The 19419-nt window shown below is 44.0% G+C and overlaps 1 protein-coding gene across 1 annotated transcript; it reads right to left on the bottom strand.

Moving 5' to 3' along the window:
* Positions 1–314: 314 nt before the first annotated feature.
* Positions 315–19057, bottom strand: ninj1 (ninjurin 1). Its single transcript, XM_017724500.2, has 4 exons — positions 18916–19057; positions 4083–4320; positions 2626–2806; positions 315–1050 (listed from the first exon to the last, which is right to left on the bottom strand). The coding sequence occupies exons 1-3, from the start codon at positions 18970–18972 to the stop codon at positions 2664–2666; spliced, it is 438 nt and encodes a 145-aa protein (XP_017579989.1). The 5' UTR covers positions 18973–19057; the 3' UTR covers positions 315–1050; positions 2626–2663.
* Positions 19058–19419: the final 362 nt, after the last annotated feature.

Genomic DNA, 19419 nt, shown 5'->3' on the forward strand with positions numbered 1-19419 from the left:
CCAGCTAGTAGCTACGAAACGGCAAAGAGAGAGATTTAAGACGGACATCGGTCATTTGAAGATGAATGGACTTACTCTGGTACGTTTGATCTGCAACGAGAAACTGGCCAACACTGAAGAGTCACGAGGCTGAAGTCAGCTTCTTGTTCGAATTTTCCTGTTCCACTTTAAACAGTGCAGCAGTTACGTTCTGCCTCTCAGACACCATTTAAGGTGGAATGGGAAAATTCGAACCAGAAGCTGGCGAATGAGAAGCGACTTCAGCCTCGTAACAAGTCGAACATTCAGAGACATTTTACTAGAAACTGATCTACTTTTGAAGAAGTTTCCTGCTGGAGATGCGAGAAAAGCTATGATCGCTGAGCTGAAGCTTATTTATAGACATATTTACAGCCAAGATGGTGAAAAGGAGAAAACCTGGCCTGATTTTTGTGGAAAGGACCAGATGGCTCATTTGAGTGGTGACCTCTGGCCTATATGGCGTATATCTCTCAACTGTGCACGTATTATATTATGTAAATATGTTTAGACTCTCAAAACTCATCACTAAACAGCAGGCAGTGCATTAATGTAGCAACTTTCTGTGAGGAGCTTTTAGAGGTCTGGTCTGGTTCCTATCACCACCACCGTGAACAGTTCTGATCCGGTAAGTTTATCTAGAACAGGATGCCGCTCTGAATGACTGTTTACATCTCAGACATTTAATTAAACATATATTAAGCGCAATCGGTGGAATTCCTCTTTAAATGCGCCGTTTATTGCACCTAAAATACTGGCAGTAGTAGACGGAGTGAAATGGAGAACTGACAGCTGGGCTTCAATGAATGTGGTTTAAAAAAACTGAAAATGTGCTTCATTTGTCTTCATTTGCATAATGGCAGATATCCAAATATCCTCACCACAGACTTGCCATATCAAACGTGAGAAATTTAAACCAGTTATTAGGAAGCACTCTGTCTCCGCCACTGCATGCATTCACAGCCTGCTGCTCATGCTGAAGGTTTAGAGGGTTTGTTGGGGAAAGCTTCAAGACTTGGTGGCTCTGGAGTTCTGTGAGAAAAGTTTATACATTCAGATTAACTGTAGACATAAAAATACATACAGTACTGTTCAAACATCTGGACTCACTGTTCTCAATAATAAAAAAACCCAATCTGTTTGCAGATTTCTGTATAAATTGACAGCAATATGAATTCGATATTCTACATCAGAGGTTTCAAACAATAGTAATTTCTACAAAACACGAGAAAATAAGTGCTGGATGTTTCCATCGCACTGAGCAGAGCTGTGGATGATTCTACAAAGCGCTGGCAATGAATTAACAAAGAAATAATGAAGAAAATCTATACCCAGAATGCCTCACATTTCAATTCTCGAGGCACATAACTTGCGATGAGCGGAAAATGACGTTTAATGATTGATTTTCATTTAATAACTTCTGATAAGTTCTGATAACTTTTTCACCTGTACTAGAAAGAAACTGCATAACTGCATAAAAAACATCTTTAAAATACTTTCGGTGTCAAGGTTTTACAGTAATACGCTACAATTACACTGTTTAAATATTTTATTTGTTTAATAACATCAATTATTAACACGGCAAATGATTCCAACTATTTGAACTGTTGTCAAATAAAGCAATAAAAGCCGAGAAGGTCGCACCTTACGGTGATTTAATCACAGGTAAGGGTGTTGTTAGGCACGAGGTGAAGCAGAGTAAGTCTCTCTCCCCCGCCCCCCCATGACAAAATCACTGTAATGTTCATCCTCAGTTGTCTTATTGCTTTTATAAAATGCAGGACAACATGATATACGATAAAATACATGAGTTTTCAATAAATAATTATCCGAATTTAACCCATCTGTGAAGTGAAACACCACATACACACTAGTGAATACACACTAGGGGGCAGTGAGCACACTTGGTGGGCAGCCCTATCCACGGTGCCCGGGGGGCAGTTGGGGGTTAGGTGTCTTGCTCAAGGACACCTCAGTCATGGACTGTCGGTGCTGGAGATTGAAACGGCAACCTTCCGGTCACAGGTCCAGTTCCCTAACCTCCAGCCCACGACTGCCCCCACAAGAGACTACACAGTGGCCACTGAAGAGGCGGCCGGACCGAGGTTCGGACCGTTGCTGTTATGGTCGATGGTCCGTGGCGCTACCGCGGCACCACGTGAGTGAGTATGTGGTCTGCTTGTCTTAGTATCTAAGTAATGGTGCTGATGTCCCTTTCCTACGCAGTGCGCTACATAGGCATTAAAATACTGGATCCTGCACCCAAAACAGGGTTCTTCTTACTTTTTGACGCATTCATGTTTGCCTGTGTTTATTCTAATGTAATCCTTTGCACTGTCCTGAATGTAAGCCGTGACTAGATTAGTCCATAAGGCCTAATAAATGCACTTTTATGTAGTTTACTGTGATGCTTTTGCACATTTGGCTACAACAAAAGTCACAGATTAGATTGAGGTTGTTTAATTTACAGCCAGAGGAAAACTGCACATCTTATCTGCTTCGCGTCTGGTTTGTATTGTCATGGTATTTTAAGGTCGTTTAGTCTGGGTGAGTTTGCCTCAGTCCAGAAATCAGACTGCAGTCTATATGGAAGGTGCATGTCTTTACCTGAAGAGACGCTGGAGGTAGGTCGGTTTTCCCGGCGGTTACGCGCCAGTGTTCGGTTTCTGTACGCCGAACGCTGTGATCATGACGTTTACTACCACGATGATGAAGACGAGGGCTGTGCTGATGTTTTCCAGAAGGTTCAGCTGGTAGTGTTTTCCTTCGTCATTCAGGTCCCACTTCACTAAACAACAAGGACAGAACGACGTGGAAGAATCAACAAACAGAGGCTGCTCAGTTCAGCGACCTCTGAGTTCAGATACACCTGAGTGTGTTAAAGCAGAAGGAACGTACAGACAGACTCTGCACCTCAGAGAGGCTTCAATAGAGGCACTGAGCAAACTGAGAAATGTAGCACGAAACTACGTCTGCGTTAAATATGGCCATTCGCCTCCTGCAGTGGTGCTGCAGCGTCTCCAGGGTGAGATTTTCTGTTATACAGACGGGGTGACGCCTCTCCTGATGACGGGTCTTAAAAACGACTGAAAGACTACAAGGATGGATGCTTGAGTGTGGGTGGTTTAAAATGTGTGTGTTTGTGTGATGCAGCTGTGGTGTGTTTGTGTGGTGTGTGTGGTGTTTGTGTGGTGTGTGCAGTCTCCCAGCGTGGTGTTTGTGTGGTGTGTGTGAGGTGTGAGGTGTTTGTGTGGCGTTTGTGTGGTATGTGGCGTTTGTGTGGTGTGTGTGGTGTTTGTGTGGTGTGTGTGGTGTGTGCAGTCTCCCAGCGTGGTGTATGTGTGGTGTGTGTGAGGTGTGAGGTGTTTGTGTGGTGTTTGTGTGGTGTGTGTGGTGTGTGCAGTCTCCCAGCGTGGTGTTTGTGTGGTGTTTGTGTGGTGTGTGGCGTTTGTGTGGTGAGCCTGGAGGCTGAGTGGTGGTTGAGCAGGTTGTTATCATCTGAGAGAAGGTCTTATATTGGCCAGTCTCCAAACCATCCTACCACACACGGCTGAGCGGCCGCAGCAGCAGAACTGGAACTGGGTGTTTCCATCCAGGCTTCTTATTCACGGCAGCGTTAACGTCATATCGTCTACGCTGTTTCCCACAGGTCTGAAATAAACGTGGGGGGCTCAAAGGGGCTCCGCTGAGTAGTATTACCTGACTTAGAGCTGAGATGCTGGAAGATCAAACATCCATAAATTAAAACTGTAAAATGACTTTGTCTCATGTTAAATATGTCAGATGAAGGCAGACTGGAGTGAAGGACTGAAGACAAAACGTTTCTGTGATACGGCCCCAGATTAGCTGTCTGAAAACTAGACTAGAACTAGAGTTTAGATCTCTGTATATTAGTGGTCACCAACTCCGGTCCTGGAGATCTTCCTGCTAGTTCCAGCCAGTCTGCCACACCTGCTCCAGCGGAGTTCCAAGAGTTCCAAGACTTGCTGGATCAGATTGCTCAGTGTTAATTAAGGGGGCACGGCAACTTGTTAGATCCAGGCTGGAACTATCGCATATCTCACCTAAGAATATGAGCAGGATTCCCACCACGACCTGCAGGATGAGGGAGATGCTGATGAGGGCGATGAGTCCAGTGTAGAAGCTCAAGGATGGACCCTGCTCCAGCACGGCCTTTAGCTGAGAGGCGTTAGCCATTAGCAGCGCGACGTCCAGCATGCTCTCCACCGCGCTCTTCTTATTGGCGTAGGTGTTCATGTTGAGAGGACGTGCCATCTTCTTCGATCTGGCAGGACTTGGAGCCTGGACGCCCACACACACAACACAGATACAGAAACACTGTTATTACAGCGTTCAGACCGAAGACACGCGGTGATTAACCTGCAGCAGGAAAGCTGGCAGAGTGGAGATGCGTGGTACTTTCTCAGAACCATGAAGAGCAGATTACATGTCATCAACGTCATCAAGGGCCAGATCTACTATGAGAGGTGCCCATTACCCACTGTCCACAGACGGTTTGCGCTGGTCGGGGGTCAATTTAGTGGGTTATTATCTAAGAACTTTCAAACAAACGAGCACAAACACACCTTCGGGATTGACCGGTGCGGTCTGCCGAGCTCAAAAGCAGTCTAGGAGGACAATCAAATACAATTCGGCATTATTTTACTTTTTTCTTAATCTCATTTGATTATTTGGAAATGGTGCAGCGAGTATCACAGTGAACGTTCCCTCTTCCATGACCTTAAGATTGAAGAACCACCAGATAACATCAAGGTTTCAGGAAGAACCCTTAAACTTGTAAGGAACCACTACAGTACGTGACCTTTTTCAAATTTGCAGAAAGGTTCTTCACAGTTTTATATGAATAACATGTACTGGTTGGTTGGTTGGTGTAGTGGGTAACACCTCTGCCTTCTACACTGGAGACTGGGGTTCAATCCCCACCTGGGTAACCACCCTCCACTATACCAATAAGAGTCCTTGGGCAAGACTCCTAACACCACCTTGGCCTCCCTGTGTAAAATGATCAAGCTGTAAGTCGCTCTGGATAAGAGCGTCTCCCGAAAGCCGTAAATGTACTGAAACGACTGAAGTGTTTGTGTAACGTTATCATGTAATAAATGTAACGCCCTCTGAATCCTGTTTCTTACACATTCATCACTTTTTCTCATCCGAAAGATCATGTGGCATTTTCATCCGTTTGTATGAATCATAAAACATCCCAGCTGGAGCTTGAATGACACTTTTTCAAAGCTTTGCTCTTTCGCCTCTTGGCCTTTGAAAATTGTGACATATGGGAGTAAAACGTGGGTCTTTGCCTGTTTAACTCGCTGAGCTTTCGGTTACATTTTCCTGTTCGGTTCCTGAACGGTTCAGTCTGACGATGCTTTGTTGTAGTTATGAAATTCTGGTTAAATTCCAGGCCTGTGCTTTTCTCAGCGAGGAAATGAAAGTAAGCTTGGGGTTTACACCAGGTCATGAAGGAGGACGTGAAGGGATATGGCCAGAAGCTCTTACCCTCACTTCCTTCCTCACATTTTCTGGACCAGTGACTTGAATGGAAGGCCACTGGAATGTTTTACAGGCCTTGTTAGAAACCGCCCCTGCATGTTATGGTGCTTCATACTGTCCTTATGAAGTTGTGATGGTCCTGATTGGATCTGATCGTGTTTTCTCAGTTTCTGTGAGTGAATAGCAGATAAAGCAATAACATCTGTCCGCAGAGCCGGGGGTTCAACCGAGTGGCATTCAGCTCGTGTGCCGACACCTGCTTTCTTTTTCCCTGGCGAGTTTCAGGCTCGTCGTTTTATGTGGGAATTTTAATAACTGTGAAATTTGCGTTGGGCTAACGTTACATTTCAAGCTTTAACCTAAAACAAGCTTTGGTTTCAACACAGAGATTTAATAGTCCACCAACTACAGCTGATGTAGCCTGGCTAAACTAATGGGTTATATAGACATATAGCTCAGTTAACTCACCCCTAATACGGGGCTTTATGTGTGAACTTACATTACGGCCCAATCCCATTTCACCCGTCGAACCACTGTAATAGCGCTTTATGGTCATTCCCCTCATAACACGCATAAAAATCAGCAGTAATACGCTGATGTCTCGGTCGCTGCGTGGCGAAATTTCCCGTTCCACCTTAAATGGTGCAGCAGCTACGTTCTAGTACCCGAGGTTGCTACACCATTTAAGGTGGAACGGGAAATCGATCACGAAGCTGCCGATTAAACAATGTTCAGCTTCACTTCACTGAAGAATTCTTGGTGGCGATAATAAATAACTGCCCCCCTCTTTGAGGGCGTATGATGCCCTAAATGTATTTAAGCAGTGAGGAGCTGAACCTTCCCCTCCTCTGCGGTCACTGCAGGCCGGCAGGGTGATGTAGTTTTTTTGTTTGTGCTCTTTTTTTATTCGCTGACTCGTTTGATTGACTGATGTGTAAAACGGAAGTTGTGAATGAATCCCGAGCGTCTTCTTAAACGGCAAATGTCCCGTCACGTGACGCACAAGTGAGATCACCGCAGCTGGAGGCGGCGTATTGGCAACGGCCGGAGAACCTCGTCTCGTCTGTTTACGTAACCGTCACTGACGACAACTGATGACGTCTCCGGTTTATGAAGGGTCCGTCCCATTTCATAGGGGGGGGATTTCAACCACTACCCCTTGTAACTCAGGGGTAAAAATAAGAAATGGGATTGGGCAGGAATACATGTGCAGGAATAAAACTACCCTAGCAGCTTAAACTGAGCATAATATTCAGCTTTTTTTTTGTTTTTGAACCTATCCCTGCTAAAAGAACCCATAGAAACCATTAGGTGGTTTCTGATGGCTTTGTAATGTGTCTCCCTTCATGAATGATAATATGCGACACATACGACCAGCACAAACAGTCAATGTTTACATCCCAGACATTAGAAATGAGGAGACCTGCCACTGCTTGGTTTGGGAAAGTTACGAGCGTCCCATTCATACAAGGACTTTGGTGATTCTGCTGGCCTCAAACCACTGGAGTGAAACTGCGGGTGTAAATCAGACCTTTCTCAGCCTCAGAGATCTGAGAAAGTTTATATCCAGCCACAAAACACAGATACAGCGTTCCAGACAGCAGGATTTTACAAAGAGCTGGGCTGTATAACAGTCAATACCAATTAAAACGAGTCTGTCTGGCTACAATCCTCTACTCATTTTTGCAAGAAAAAATGATACACCATTAAAGGGCCCGTATCATGGAAGAACACATTTTCTTTGCTTTTATGGAACAAATTTGGTGCATAAACCAAATGTAATCGTTTTGGAACACCCCATTCACTTTCCAACCCGTACGGTCCATATGAGGAAGCTAAGCTGTCTGTTTTGAATGAAATGTTTTTGCGATGTCACAAAAACCAACACCTTTGCAGAAATCTGCCCATTCAGTGTTTTAGCCCTGCTGAAAATGTGTCAAGCACTGCTGTTTGAACACGGCAATCCTGAGCTTATTTACATACATCAGCCTTAAAGGCACAACAGCAAAAAAACACCTACCAAGTTCTGAGGAATACAGCAAAGATGGAAAACAGTCATGTAGACATGAATTACGACACTTTGTTAGATAAAACGACATAAAGATAATTGCTCTATGTAGACTGCAGATCGCACTGCAGAGTTGTATTACTTATATGAATTATTCATGCAGGAAGACTTTGGCTAATGAAATCGCTGTGTAGGGTTCTAGACGGTGAGAACATGAATACAGAATTGGCGCTGGACAACAGAAGTGTAAAGGTTTTAGTGCGTGGTGTAATGTCTGTCACGGGGTTGCCATGACCAGCGTGATGGCATTTGCCATTTACAACCCGGAGAGTTGCTGAATGGTGGGCTGTAACAGTTTTGGGGTGGGGATGGGTTTGAGGGAGGGGGGGGTTTCACTGGTGTCACTTGAGGTCAGTTTTTCTCCATCAAAACACAGAATGAATGTGATTTGTGTTCTACAATGCCACTCTGGTTCTACAAGTCTGCCAGCTTTTGAGTTTGAGCTCACGTTTCACTCAGACTCTCCCACCAACCAGCTACACCCAGCCATGGTGATACGAGCTCAGCTGTATTGTCTTCCAGCCAGCAGCTCAGACTAATCCTCACCATTTCCGCCTCACGGTTATGCCACAAGTGCATTTTCTATATTTGTGCATAAATTTGACCTAAAACATCATCAGATTTTCACAAACGAGACAAAAATGTTAAACTTCTATTGAGTTAGACTTATAGACTTATATTAGTGACTTCATATAGAATATTAGTCATTTATTTATTAAGAAAAATGATCCAATACTACATATCGCTTCCCCCAGTAATTTGGGACCGTTTCTTTTGGCCCATTCCTCATGAAATTTACATACAATGTAAAGGCCAACAGGCATTTTCATATTCTGTCAAAAACTGAAAAACGACAAAATGAAGGAATGTGGTTTTGTTCTGATGACAGCGATATAATACATGTCAAATGTACGCAGAAATATGGAAAATTCTAAGGGGTTCACAAACTTGTATGGGGTTTAACTTAACTGCAGCCTAAGAAGTAAAAATTCCTTTGTAGTCAATCAGCTAAGACATGTTTGCTGTCCAAATTTTGCCTAGTTTTAACACTGAAGCTCCAAGGCTACCACTGAAGTCAATAGTCACCCAAATCTTTTCTGTAAATACATCCCTAAAACTTCTCTCAGCCAACTCAAACCACATCCAGGTCTTCAGTAAAGCGTCACAGACTTGTGGACGTGGCTTAGGACCCAGTATGAGCTACAAAACTTCGCCACATAGCCGAATGCACCACTTCAGACAACAGGTGTCGCTATAAATTCTGACTGAACTGACAGATCATTGAAAGGTGGCGTGAACCAGTTGCCATGATCTCAACTTGCCCCTCTGCAGTTTTATTAAACATCTCTTTCATCTCTTTCTAAGTGTTCCTTCAGTTTATCCGCCAGGCTGTTGCTGTGAGAGATCAACCTCCTTAAATAGTCAGATGCAGCAACTATGGACATGTGACCCACTAGATTCCTGGCAAAGCAAGCAGGAGCGGCTTCCAAACAACTTCATGAGCGGGAGATACAATGAGAGGACAATACGATGCTCAGTAGAGATAGAAGAGACATTGTTTAGCTCAGACGGTCACATGATCTTAAGCTCACCATGACTGGACACCCCGTGTGTCTCTCGTTAAGAGTGAAATCCACGCAGTGCTTAGAATGAAGCGATGACTTGAATGACTTGAATTACTAATCATTTCCACTTTAATAGAACGTCGCACGTCAGCAGAAGTTACTCAGTCCATGTCCTCAGTACTAATTTGATGGATTTCAAAGGATGATTCTTTTACTTACGCAGCAAAAAGAAATCTTAAATATAGTCAATACACAGTTTTCGAATATTTATATGAGCTATTTTTCATTTTGAGATTGTAATATTATCTGATTATATATTTTTATCGGTTTTATGCCATTTTATCAAGTGAAATTGTCTTATTCTATTGGCAGATTATTGATAATACAGATCATATAGTTTAGTTCAAGCATTACCTCTTGACACAAGCAAAATGATGTGGGTGTCACTATTGGCTCCTCCCAGTCCTGTCCATGTGCTTTTGTTTTCATTGAGTTCTTCCCTGTTCTGCCCCCTTGTTTCTTGACTCCGCCCTTGATTGTTCCCACCTGTGTATCGTTAACCCTCGTTATCCGTGTTGTATTTAAGCCCTGTGTTTTCCCCGGTGGGATGGCTGGTTTTTGTATTGTATTCTCGTGCTGTTTGGTCTATGTTTGTTATTTGTTTCTTCCGGCCTCCGTTGTTTGTTTATCCTGCGTTTCTTTTGTCATGTCTGTTCCCCGTACAATCCGTGTTGGCTCTGCGACCCTGGACTGTTTTGACCCTGACTCAGGATTTGCCCCTAATAAATCTCGCTTATCTCAGCACATGGGTCCGCCTCATCATCGCTCCCCCGCGTTACAGTGGGTAGTAATCCAGCAACTTAAAAATTCACCAGCTGTTCTTAAGGAAAAAAAAAGGCAGTTCTCACTATTTGGACGTTCACCAATGTTTTCATATTTTGGATTTGTTCTTAGGTAAGAACAGAATCTACACCCTCAAGAGCATAAAGGTGTGAACAGTTCAGCAGACTAAGAACACGTCATGAATCTGACGTAGACTTTTTCTTAGGACCTTTCTCAAGAACACATTGAGAGAAAAAACATAGGAAGATGGTGAATGTGGCAGTGATCCTCAGCAAGAGATTGTAAGGACTTAGGCATTTCACCCTCTACAGTACAGAATATCAACAAAACAGTCAGGGAATCCAGAGAGATCTCCGTGCATAAAGGACAATTCCGAGAACCACAACTTGAATGCCCGTGATTGCTCAGATGGCGCTGCATTGAAAACTGGCATGGGCTCATGAATACTCAATAATCGCAGTTTCCTCCCACAAACACAAGACGATACTGTACTATGCACAGTAGGAGCCATATGTTAACAATGTCCAGAAACACTGCCAACTTCTCTGGGCTGGAATTCATCTGAAATTGACATTCATAGTAGAAACATGTACTGTACTCTGATGAGTCAACCTCTTAGATTATTTGTGGAAATAATGGGCAGTGTGTCCTCTGGGATAAAGAAGAAAAGAAAAATCCGGATTGTTACGAGTCTGTCATGATATCGGGATGTATCAGTGGGTAAGTCGCCCATCTGTGAAAGCACCATTAATGCTAAAAGATACCTTTTGGACCAACATATGCTGCCTTCTAGATGACATCTTTTTCAAGGACGTCTTTGCTTATTTCAACACAATAACAACAAGCCATGTAAACCATGTGGTGCATCATAAAGTGCAAGAATACGACAACAAAGGCCCCGTTAGGTTGCACAGCTGAAGACCTGCACTCTCTTTAAAAAGATGGTCCTTCAAGGGTTCTTGTGACTTGTTATTTCATACTGAAAAGGTTCTCTGCATCGTGAAATGGTTCTTTTTTTGCAACATGCTGCAGGAGAAAAGCATCTGCTCATCATTGCTTTCCACATTAATTACCATTTCATATAATATCCCAACATTTTTGCAACTGAGGTTTGTACTTTCTTCATGTGGAGGTGAATAAAGGACATTTTAACGCAGCGCTTTTTCACTGTTGTCTAGTCTCTGTTTATGAAACCACGTGAAGACTTAAGGACTCTCCAGGTTTTTGATCTAAAGAGGAACTGAGTGCGGCCTCTGGGTGGGGTGGAGTCCCTCAGCCCAACAGAAGGCCTCTGTGTGGGTGAGCCGGCAACAGCAGAAAGGAAAAGCGCCTCACAGCAACTTCTCACGCTCACAACCGCACACACTCGCACACACTCGCACGCCACGCTTCTCTAAGAGGGGCTTATCTGAACGTCACAGTCTGTGCCACGTCTCTTTCACGCTTCATACATCACTATCTCCTCTACCACCACTCTGATGTAAGGAATGTGTTTATCACCTCCCCCCACCCCAACTTTCTCATCACAGTCTGTTCATCTAAATTAGCGTCACTCATTGCGCTAAGCCTGAGCTGAGAGCTCCCGTGGCAGTTGATAATTAGCTTAGTCTTTAGCAGAACACAGCCAATATACCACAACACTCAAAATAATATCACACATATAGGCGAAAGAGCCCCTTATGAAACATAACCGAGACAATATGCCCAACTCTACAGCAGCCCTGAACATGAAGACTGACAATCACCTGCGCTAGCGAAGAGTTTTAGCGTTAGCTGCTAACTCGCTCGTCTTAAGTGGGATTAAGTGTATTCAGGCATTTTATTTCACCCGTCGCACGGCGACGCTGCTCGCTTATTTCCGATACCACGGTCTGTTTTTTTTACATGCACAGACTGAGAAATGTGAAAGAAATCAGAGTAAGAGTTCACAGCACTGAGAAATGGGGCAGTCGTGGGCTGGAGGTCAGGGAACCGGCCCTGTGACCGGAAGGTCACCGGTTCGGTCCCCAGTGCCGACAGCACATGACTGAGGTGTCATTGAGCAAGACACGCAACCCCCAGGGTTGCTGTGGATAGGGCTGCCCGCCGCTCCAGGCAAGTGTGCTCACTGCCCCCGAGAGTGAGTGTATGTGGTGTTCCACTTCACGGATGGGTTAAATGCGGAGGTGGAATTTCCCTGTTAGAAAAGTATCACTTAAATCTGATTACGGAGCTAAAATCCAGGCTCTTAGTCGGATATCTAGCCCTTACTCTGATCTAAGAAATCAGAATGTGCTGTTTACATGACATTTGAATAATGAGATAACTGCAGAAATCCTCATCTTTTGGGAGGGAAGATCTCAGCCACTACCCTGTAACTCAGTTCTAAGGAGCAAACCCTCGAAAACAAGGGGTAGGGGTAAAAATAAGAAATGGGACTGGGCCTAAAACTAACATTTCTGACCGTGTCTGTGCCACGCATGTATTTTGTGTGCTGCTATTTCACATTTGTTGATTGTTGGCACAAACATTTGAGAGAGAAATTTAATGTAAAAACGCATTTTAATATTCTGGATGGCCAATTTTCACTCTAGGGCGGCTGACTGTTCGGGACGGATCTGTCTGATTTCCGACCCCCTCACTACATCCGGCATACGGACCGATTTTCACCTGAACTAAAGTAGCTGCACTTCGAATATTAGATTATTGTTGGAGTTTGTTGTTTTTTTCTGAAACAAGATGCGTGTCCTGCTGATGTTCTTCCTTTCACAAGAAAAAGAACTTGCACTGTTTTGTAGAAATGAAAATACCCTTGCAGCATCACTTTCAGAGGAAAATTCAGCTCTTTCCACATAAGACAGATTTCTGCCCATGACATGAGAAGCTGCTTCTTCTTCTGCTCACTGTGAACTTACAGTGAACCCCTTCATATTTCAGTTCTACCCTCAGTTTTCAGATTTTCAACCAAAACGAAATTTCCAGTTGTTTCTCGCTGCCTAATGTGAGCTCATGTACAATTTACCCTCTTTAAAAAGTTAAACAGTGTCCGAATGACTGAACAGGGCCACCTTCATGTGACCTCACATTAGGAGAGCAGCAGAAACAGAGTTTAGAACCGTTCCGTCATCACAGAGGAACATATTCCCAAACCATTCCGTCATCACAGAGGAACATATTCCCCAAACCATTCCGTCATCACAGAGGAACATATTCCCCAAACCATTCCGTCATCACAGAGGAACATATTCCCCAAACCGTTCCGTCAACACAGAGGAACATATTCCCCAAACCATTCCGTCATCACAGAGGAACATATTCCCCAAACCATTCCGTCATCACAGAGGAACATATTCCCCAAACCGTTCCGTCAACACAGAGGAACATATTCCCCAAACCATTCCGTCATCACAGAGGAACATATTCCCCAAACCGTTCCGTCATCACAGAGGAACATATTCCCAAACCATTCCGTCATCACAGAGGAACATATTCCCCAAACCATTCCGTCATCACAGAGGAACATATTCCCCAAACCATTCCGTCATCACAGAGGAACATATTCCCCAAACCGTTCCGTCAACACAGAGGAACATATTCCCCAAACCGTTCCGTCATCACAGAGGAACATATTCCCAAACCATTCCGTCATCACAGAGGAACATATTCCCCAAACCGTTCCGTCATCACAGAGGAACATATTCCCCAAACCGTTCTGTCATCACAGAGGAGCATATTCCCCAAACCGTTCCATCACCGGTTTGTCATCACTCCCCTTCATCCTGAAACTGAAAGTCAAGCGAGAAAGTTTGGCTGTTGTTATTAATATCACTGTTGATTCCCAATCAGCTGACTTCCCTGGGCTTTTTCCGTTTTTGCTTATAAGCCGGATCTTTAGTGTTTCATTAACTGATCTTGTGCAACAAACATGCAGTTGGTCAATCATTCTCAGCTTCTCCACTAACAAAACATGACCTGACAGGAAACCACACGCACACAAACCTTCTAAGCCGCTTCTCCCTCAGGGTTGCAGGGGGAGCTGGAGCCCATCCCAGCTATCACTGGATAGAAGGCAGGATACACTCTGGACAGGCCGCCAGTCCATCGCAGGGCAGACAGACACATTCACACCTAGGGGCAATTCAGCATGTCCAAGCAGCCAGACTGCATGTCTTTGGACTGTGGGAGGAAACCGGAGAACCCAAACAGAAAGGACCCTGGTCGCCCAGCCGGGGAATCGAACCCAGGACCTTCTCGCTGTGACCTATTTTTCCTCCTGTTAAATTCTGAACAGTAAAATTCAAAACGAATTAGTGTGAAATCACGTCTGAGCGCTTAATGGCCACAACAGCCGAACGCAAAAGTTTCAACACCCCCAGTAAAATGAAGTGCTGTTGATTTAGTGAAAATAAATGAGCACATCTTTCACAGAGACACACTCAGATATGACATTTTTGCTCATTTTAGTGCACAATTTCTCTTTATTTGCTGGGTTCAACCCCTAAAAAGCCAAGCCAGCCTTATCACATGTTAAGGCTTATTGTTCAGTAATTACAGGAGCTTTAATGCAAAGCGAGCTATTCTTCGCTTAACACCCTGCAAAAACAGAAACATACGAAATGAAGTGTGCTGTAACTTTTGCACAGGCCAGTTTTAGGTTGTATTGTTGTCCAATATGTTAAATTCAGTAAATTAACAGTGATTGTGCCTTAAATTGTGCCTGAAAAAATCAACTGACTTAGAAAATCAACAAAACATGGAATTTTACCGGGGCGCCCAAACTTTTGCATACTGTAAAATACAGTATAAAGGTTTAAGGCAGCGGAGAAAATGATATTTTAGAGCGCTGTTTATCTGGACAGTAAGCAAAAAAAACTCTGTTCGAATAAATACAAATAGCATTAATTTAATATGCAGAGATTTTATGAGGGAATGTGTTTATTAATCCTGGAGAAGAACCGGATTATTTACAGTTATCGTCCAGTACCTGTTTATTCTGTGCCTGTGTTATTCTGAAGGCGTCCAGGAGGAATCTGGACCCAAAGGTCGCGCTTCAAACTAGCTCGACTATAATTTTCAATAAAATAAATAAATACTTGTCATTTTTACTGCGTTTATGTTTATTTGCATGTGTTCTAATGATTTACGGTGAACTCAGTGCTGGGATAAAAACGTTCCACTGCTCCACAGCCCAAAGCTGGGGGGGCTTCATGCCCCTCTGGCCCACAGCTGGCACTGGGCCTGGTGACCTCAGGCTCATGTGTGGCTGCTCCAGAGCTCCATCCTATTGGTCAGTGCTTCCTCTGTGTCAGCAGTGGGTGCAGGTTTGAGTGTTCAGCCGTCTGGATACTTTTGGACAAGTTTTTCTTTTCACTATTGGTAATTAACAGTTAACACTGTAAGCCTGCGTTGTATTTTGAACCTTAAAGAAAACAAAGTCTTCACACTTTATTAGAATTCATTACTCTTTTCTGTGAGATCCATTGTTGCATATCTGGTATCTATCAGTGCCTCTGGCTTCTGGAAACTGTTTGGGCGGTTTAAGCCACACTGGTCAGCCACAGTTGTGACCATTTGGTTCCTCTGTAAAACCTGAAATATCCTAAACCAAACCAGCAAACAGGAACATCTGATTTCAGAATTACACACTGTTATAAAGTAATGCGATTCTTTTATTATAATACTCTTATTTATAACTTTCTAAAGCCCTCGCATGGAAACCCGTGGGGCGTTTGGTGTTTGTTGGGAAGTGCTGGGTCATGCGCTCTTGGATTAAAGGGCTCATATCTTACATTTCTCTTCCACTTAGGTCCACTTACAACATTTGTGTAACTTTCTGTGCCAAAAAATAGTCATAATTCATTTTAAATGACCGTTTTCCAACCTTTCTTTATCAAACAGGTTGGTTTTATTACAGTACTTTAAGCCTGGTGTATGTAAATGACCTCTCTTCTGACTGGCTGGGCAGAAATATTCCTTATAACTTCAGCATGAGTGGGCGGAGCCAAACTTTTAAAGGACTACTTTGGGCAAGTGTAGCCCTGTGAGCCCTGTAGCTCAGTTCCAAGGGGCAACACTCGAAAACAAGCAGTAGGGGTGAAAATCAGAAATGGACCTTTTGGGCCTAAAGCCCCCTCCGGACAACGTATCCTGAAGGTGGGAGGGGCTTTCAGTTGCTACATAGAGGAGGACGGATGGTGTGATGTGTTTTTTCTCACTAGCTGGCAGACGCTGAAGGAAGCCAGAAGGACGCCATGCATGCTGGGTATTGTAGTGAAAGGACAGTGATGTATGAGAACACCAAATCATGAATGCATATCAACCGCTGGGTGTAGGCCGGAAAGCTCCTTTAAATAAAGCCTGGATAGTCAGTCATATATCAAAGCATTGTCTTTTGTGACATCACAAAAGGAACAATGGTTCCACGGAGAGACCGCATCGGAAATATTACTGTTTAAACCTTAAAATATTGCCTACGTACTCCATCAGTCTCCTTTATCTAAAGAAAACAGGGATATGGGCTCTTTAAGGTTTGTGGCTGGCTGCTTCTTCTACCTTTAGACTGAATGACCACTGCAGTGGACATGCACTGTGGTCAAACAATACCTCATCACACTTCTTAGCACCACCGGCTTTTGTTACCAACACAGCTAAATATTTACAGTCATCTAAACAGATTAGTCACGGAAAGTCTTCCTGCCACGGGCACTAAGAGACGACCTGCCTTCATACCTCAGCCCACTTCCCCTTATGGGACACGCAAGAACCCACAGGCTTCCCTTTACTGGACATAATAGCGGCTATTTTATTTACTCTGTACCAGTAACTTACATTATGATTTACTATGTCAGCTTAATGTGGCTGCTTTAAAACGCCCTTTTTAAGAGTCTAGTAAAGACCATGGTTCTATATACAGAATAGAAGAACCCTTTTTCATGCTATATAGAACTCTTTTCAAAAAAAGTTCTGCACAGAACCATCTACAACACATTGTTCATCAGTCTGAAGAACGCTTTCTCTATGCAAAGAACCAAAAAATGGTTCTTTGAGTGTTCATGGTTCTATATCGAACCCCTGTCTTTATCCAGAACCATTTCACCATGAAAAGAACCCTTTAATTGTGCAAAGGGTTATTCGATTGTCCATGGTTTTACGTAGAACCATTTTCTTTACTTAAGAACTCTTGAGGAACCATCACCTTCAAGAGTGTAGTAAAGACCATGAAAGACTGAAAGAACCAACTGCATGCTTGAACGGTTCTCTGCACAGTGATATGGTCCTTCGGATGGATGGAGAATGTGCTGTGTATGGTTCTATATAACACCGAAATGGGTTCTGCTACTATTACAACGTCAAGCTTGTAACGATAGACGAACCCTTTTCAAAAGGTTCTTTATAAAACTAAGAACAATACATCCTCCAGAACCATTTCACCAAGCAAAAACAACATTCATGCAAAGGGTTCATGGTTCTACATAGGACAACTCTTGTAGAACCATCATTTTTAAGAGCGTAGTAAAGACCATGGTTCTATATATAGAACCATGAACACTCAAAGGACCATTTGCATGCTTGAACGGTTCTCTGCACAGTGATATGGTCCTTCAGATGGATGGAGAATGTGTTGTATATGGTTCCATACAGTACCACAAAGGGTTAACGTCAAGCTTCTAACAATAGAAGAACCCTTTTTTGTGCTATTAAGAAGTGTTTTCAAAAAAAGTTCTGCATAGAACCATCTACAACACATTCTTCATCAATCTGAAGAACGCTTTCTCTATGCAAAGAACCAAAAATGGTTCTTTGAGTGTTCATGGTTCTATATCGAACCACTGTCTTTACTAAAAAACCCTAAAGAACCACCTTTTTAAGAGTGCAGTGAATTTTCTGTGAGGAGCTTTTAGAGGGGGACGTCTGGTTCCTATCACCACCACTGTGAACAGTTCTGCCTCGGTTGGTTTATCTAGAACAGAGCGTTTCACACCAAACCGCTCTGAATGACTCTGTTTACATCTTTACGGCTTAAATAAGCACAATTTTCCATCAGTGGCTGAATTTCCCAGCATGTTTGGAGCGACAAATCCACTCTGTGATGTAAGAAAGGTTTAAGAAGCCCCCCTGTGTATCCCCCCCCCCCCCCCCCCTCCCGCCAGCACTGTTTAAAATCCACTTAACAGGGAAATCCCACTGCAGAGCCTCATGACCTCAGGCCAACAGGTGGTTTCTGACCTCAATGAACGAGCGCTTTGTTGGAAAACTCCACTTCACTCCCCAACCTGTGCAGACGGAGAACCACTGACCATCATCGCCTCAGACAAACTGCCCCCGGTTTTCAGTGACCTCTTTAGGGCCCTGGCCGGCCCTCGGGTCCTCCGCTCTTGTAAATACACACAGCATCTTACACAGTAGGTACTAAATAATAAAGCCTTGTTTATGTAATAACAGCGTAATAAAGCACTTCTGCTTTCCTCTGTAGGGGTCCTGTTCTACTGTGGAAGGGGGGATCAAGGTTCTGAAACCAGCCTGCTTCCTAAAACCTGTTTCACCTCACAGCACAGGAAGACAAAGGATGGAAAATACACGTCTGACCGCATTTGGGCATCTGTAGCAGCTTTATTAAGGTGGAGATTAGACTAAACACGCACAAACGGACTAAAGGCGTGATGTCTGGTCTAATCTGACTCACTCTACAGCCAAAAAGCTGAAACACGCGTGTTGTTTTATGAACTCTCCGTTCCACCTTAAACGCTGCAGCAGTTACGTCCTGGCGCCTCAGGCTCCGCAATGTAACCGCTGCACCATTTAAGGTGGAACGGAGAGTTCGAATAAGTACCTTTAGAAAACGCAGCCAGCTCAGCTTTTTTGTGGACCCCGCTGTGTTTACCGTCCGCTGGATGTGAAAGCTCGTGCCTGGTGGTCTCCTAAAGCACTCACCTCCTCTGCGTCTGCTTTGTCCACATCTCCGTTCATCGCTATCGTCTCGGACGCCATGGCCGAACCCACTCGCGTTGAATAAAGGGCACAGATCTGAACTGCCGGTCGGGGACTTTACGCTAAGTACGAGTGAGATCATGGGGAGGAGGGAGGAGGGAGCAGGGAGCAGCGCAGTGCGGCCACACGCCAGCAGAGGTCGCTCGGAGCGGTCTGTGTGGGTGGGCAGACACACTGGACCTTCTGACGTTGAGGGGATTTTTGGCTGGACCTCATTTTCATACGTGCCTTTTCCCACAGCCTCTGTGTGAAAAAGTCAAAGTACCCAAAAAGATGAGCTTCTGGTTCCTGCGGCCTGCTGGAAAAAACAGCAGGACCCATTAAGCGTTTCTGCTGGTTCCTGCTGGTTCCTGATGTTTTTTTTGATGGGTTGATATCACAAAGTAAAGGATCTTAAAGGTTTAACAAGTGACCATTGCTGATTCTGTACGTCCTAATGGGGTCTAA

This window comes from Pygocentrus nattereri, chromosome 21, assembly GCF_015220715.1.
Source record: "Pygocentrus nattereri isolate fPygNat1 chromosome 21, fPygNat1.pri, whole genome shotgun sequence".
Lineage (NCBI taxonomy): Eukaryota > Metazoa > Chordata > Actinopteri > Characiformes > Serrasalmidae > Pygocentrus > Pygocentrus nattereri.

Coding starts and splice junctions, on each gene's coding strand:
- ninj1 (XM_017724500.2), bottom strand. CDS start 18,972: ATGGCGTCCGAGACGATAGCGATGAACGGAGATGTGGACAAAGCAGAC. Junction 4,321..18,915: donor ACAAAGCAGACGCAGAGGAG/GTGAGTGCTTTA, acceptor GTGGGCGTCCAG/GCTCCAAGTCCTGCCAGATC. Junction 2,807..4,082: donor AATCCTGCTCATATTCTTAG/GTGAGATATGCG, acceptor CTTGTTGTTTAG/TGAAGTGGGACCTGAATGAC.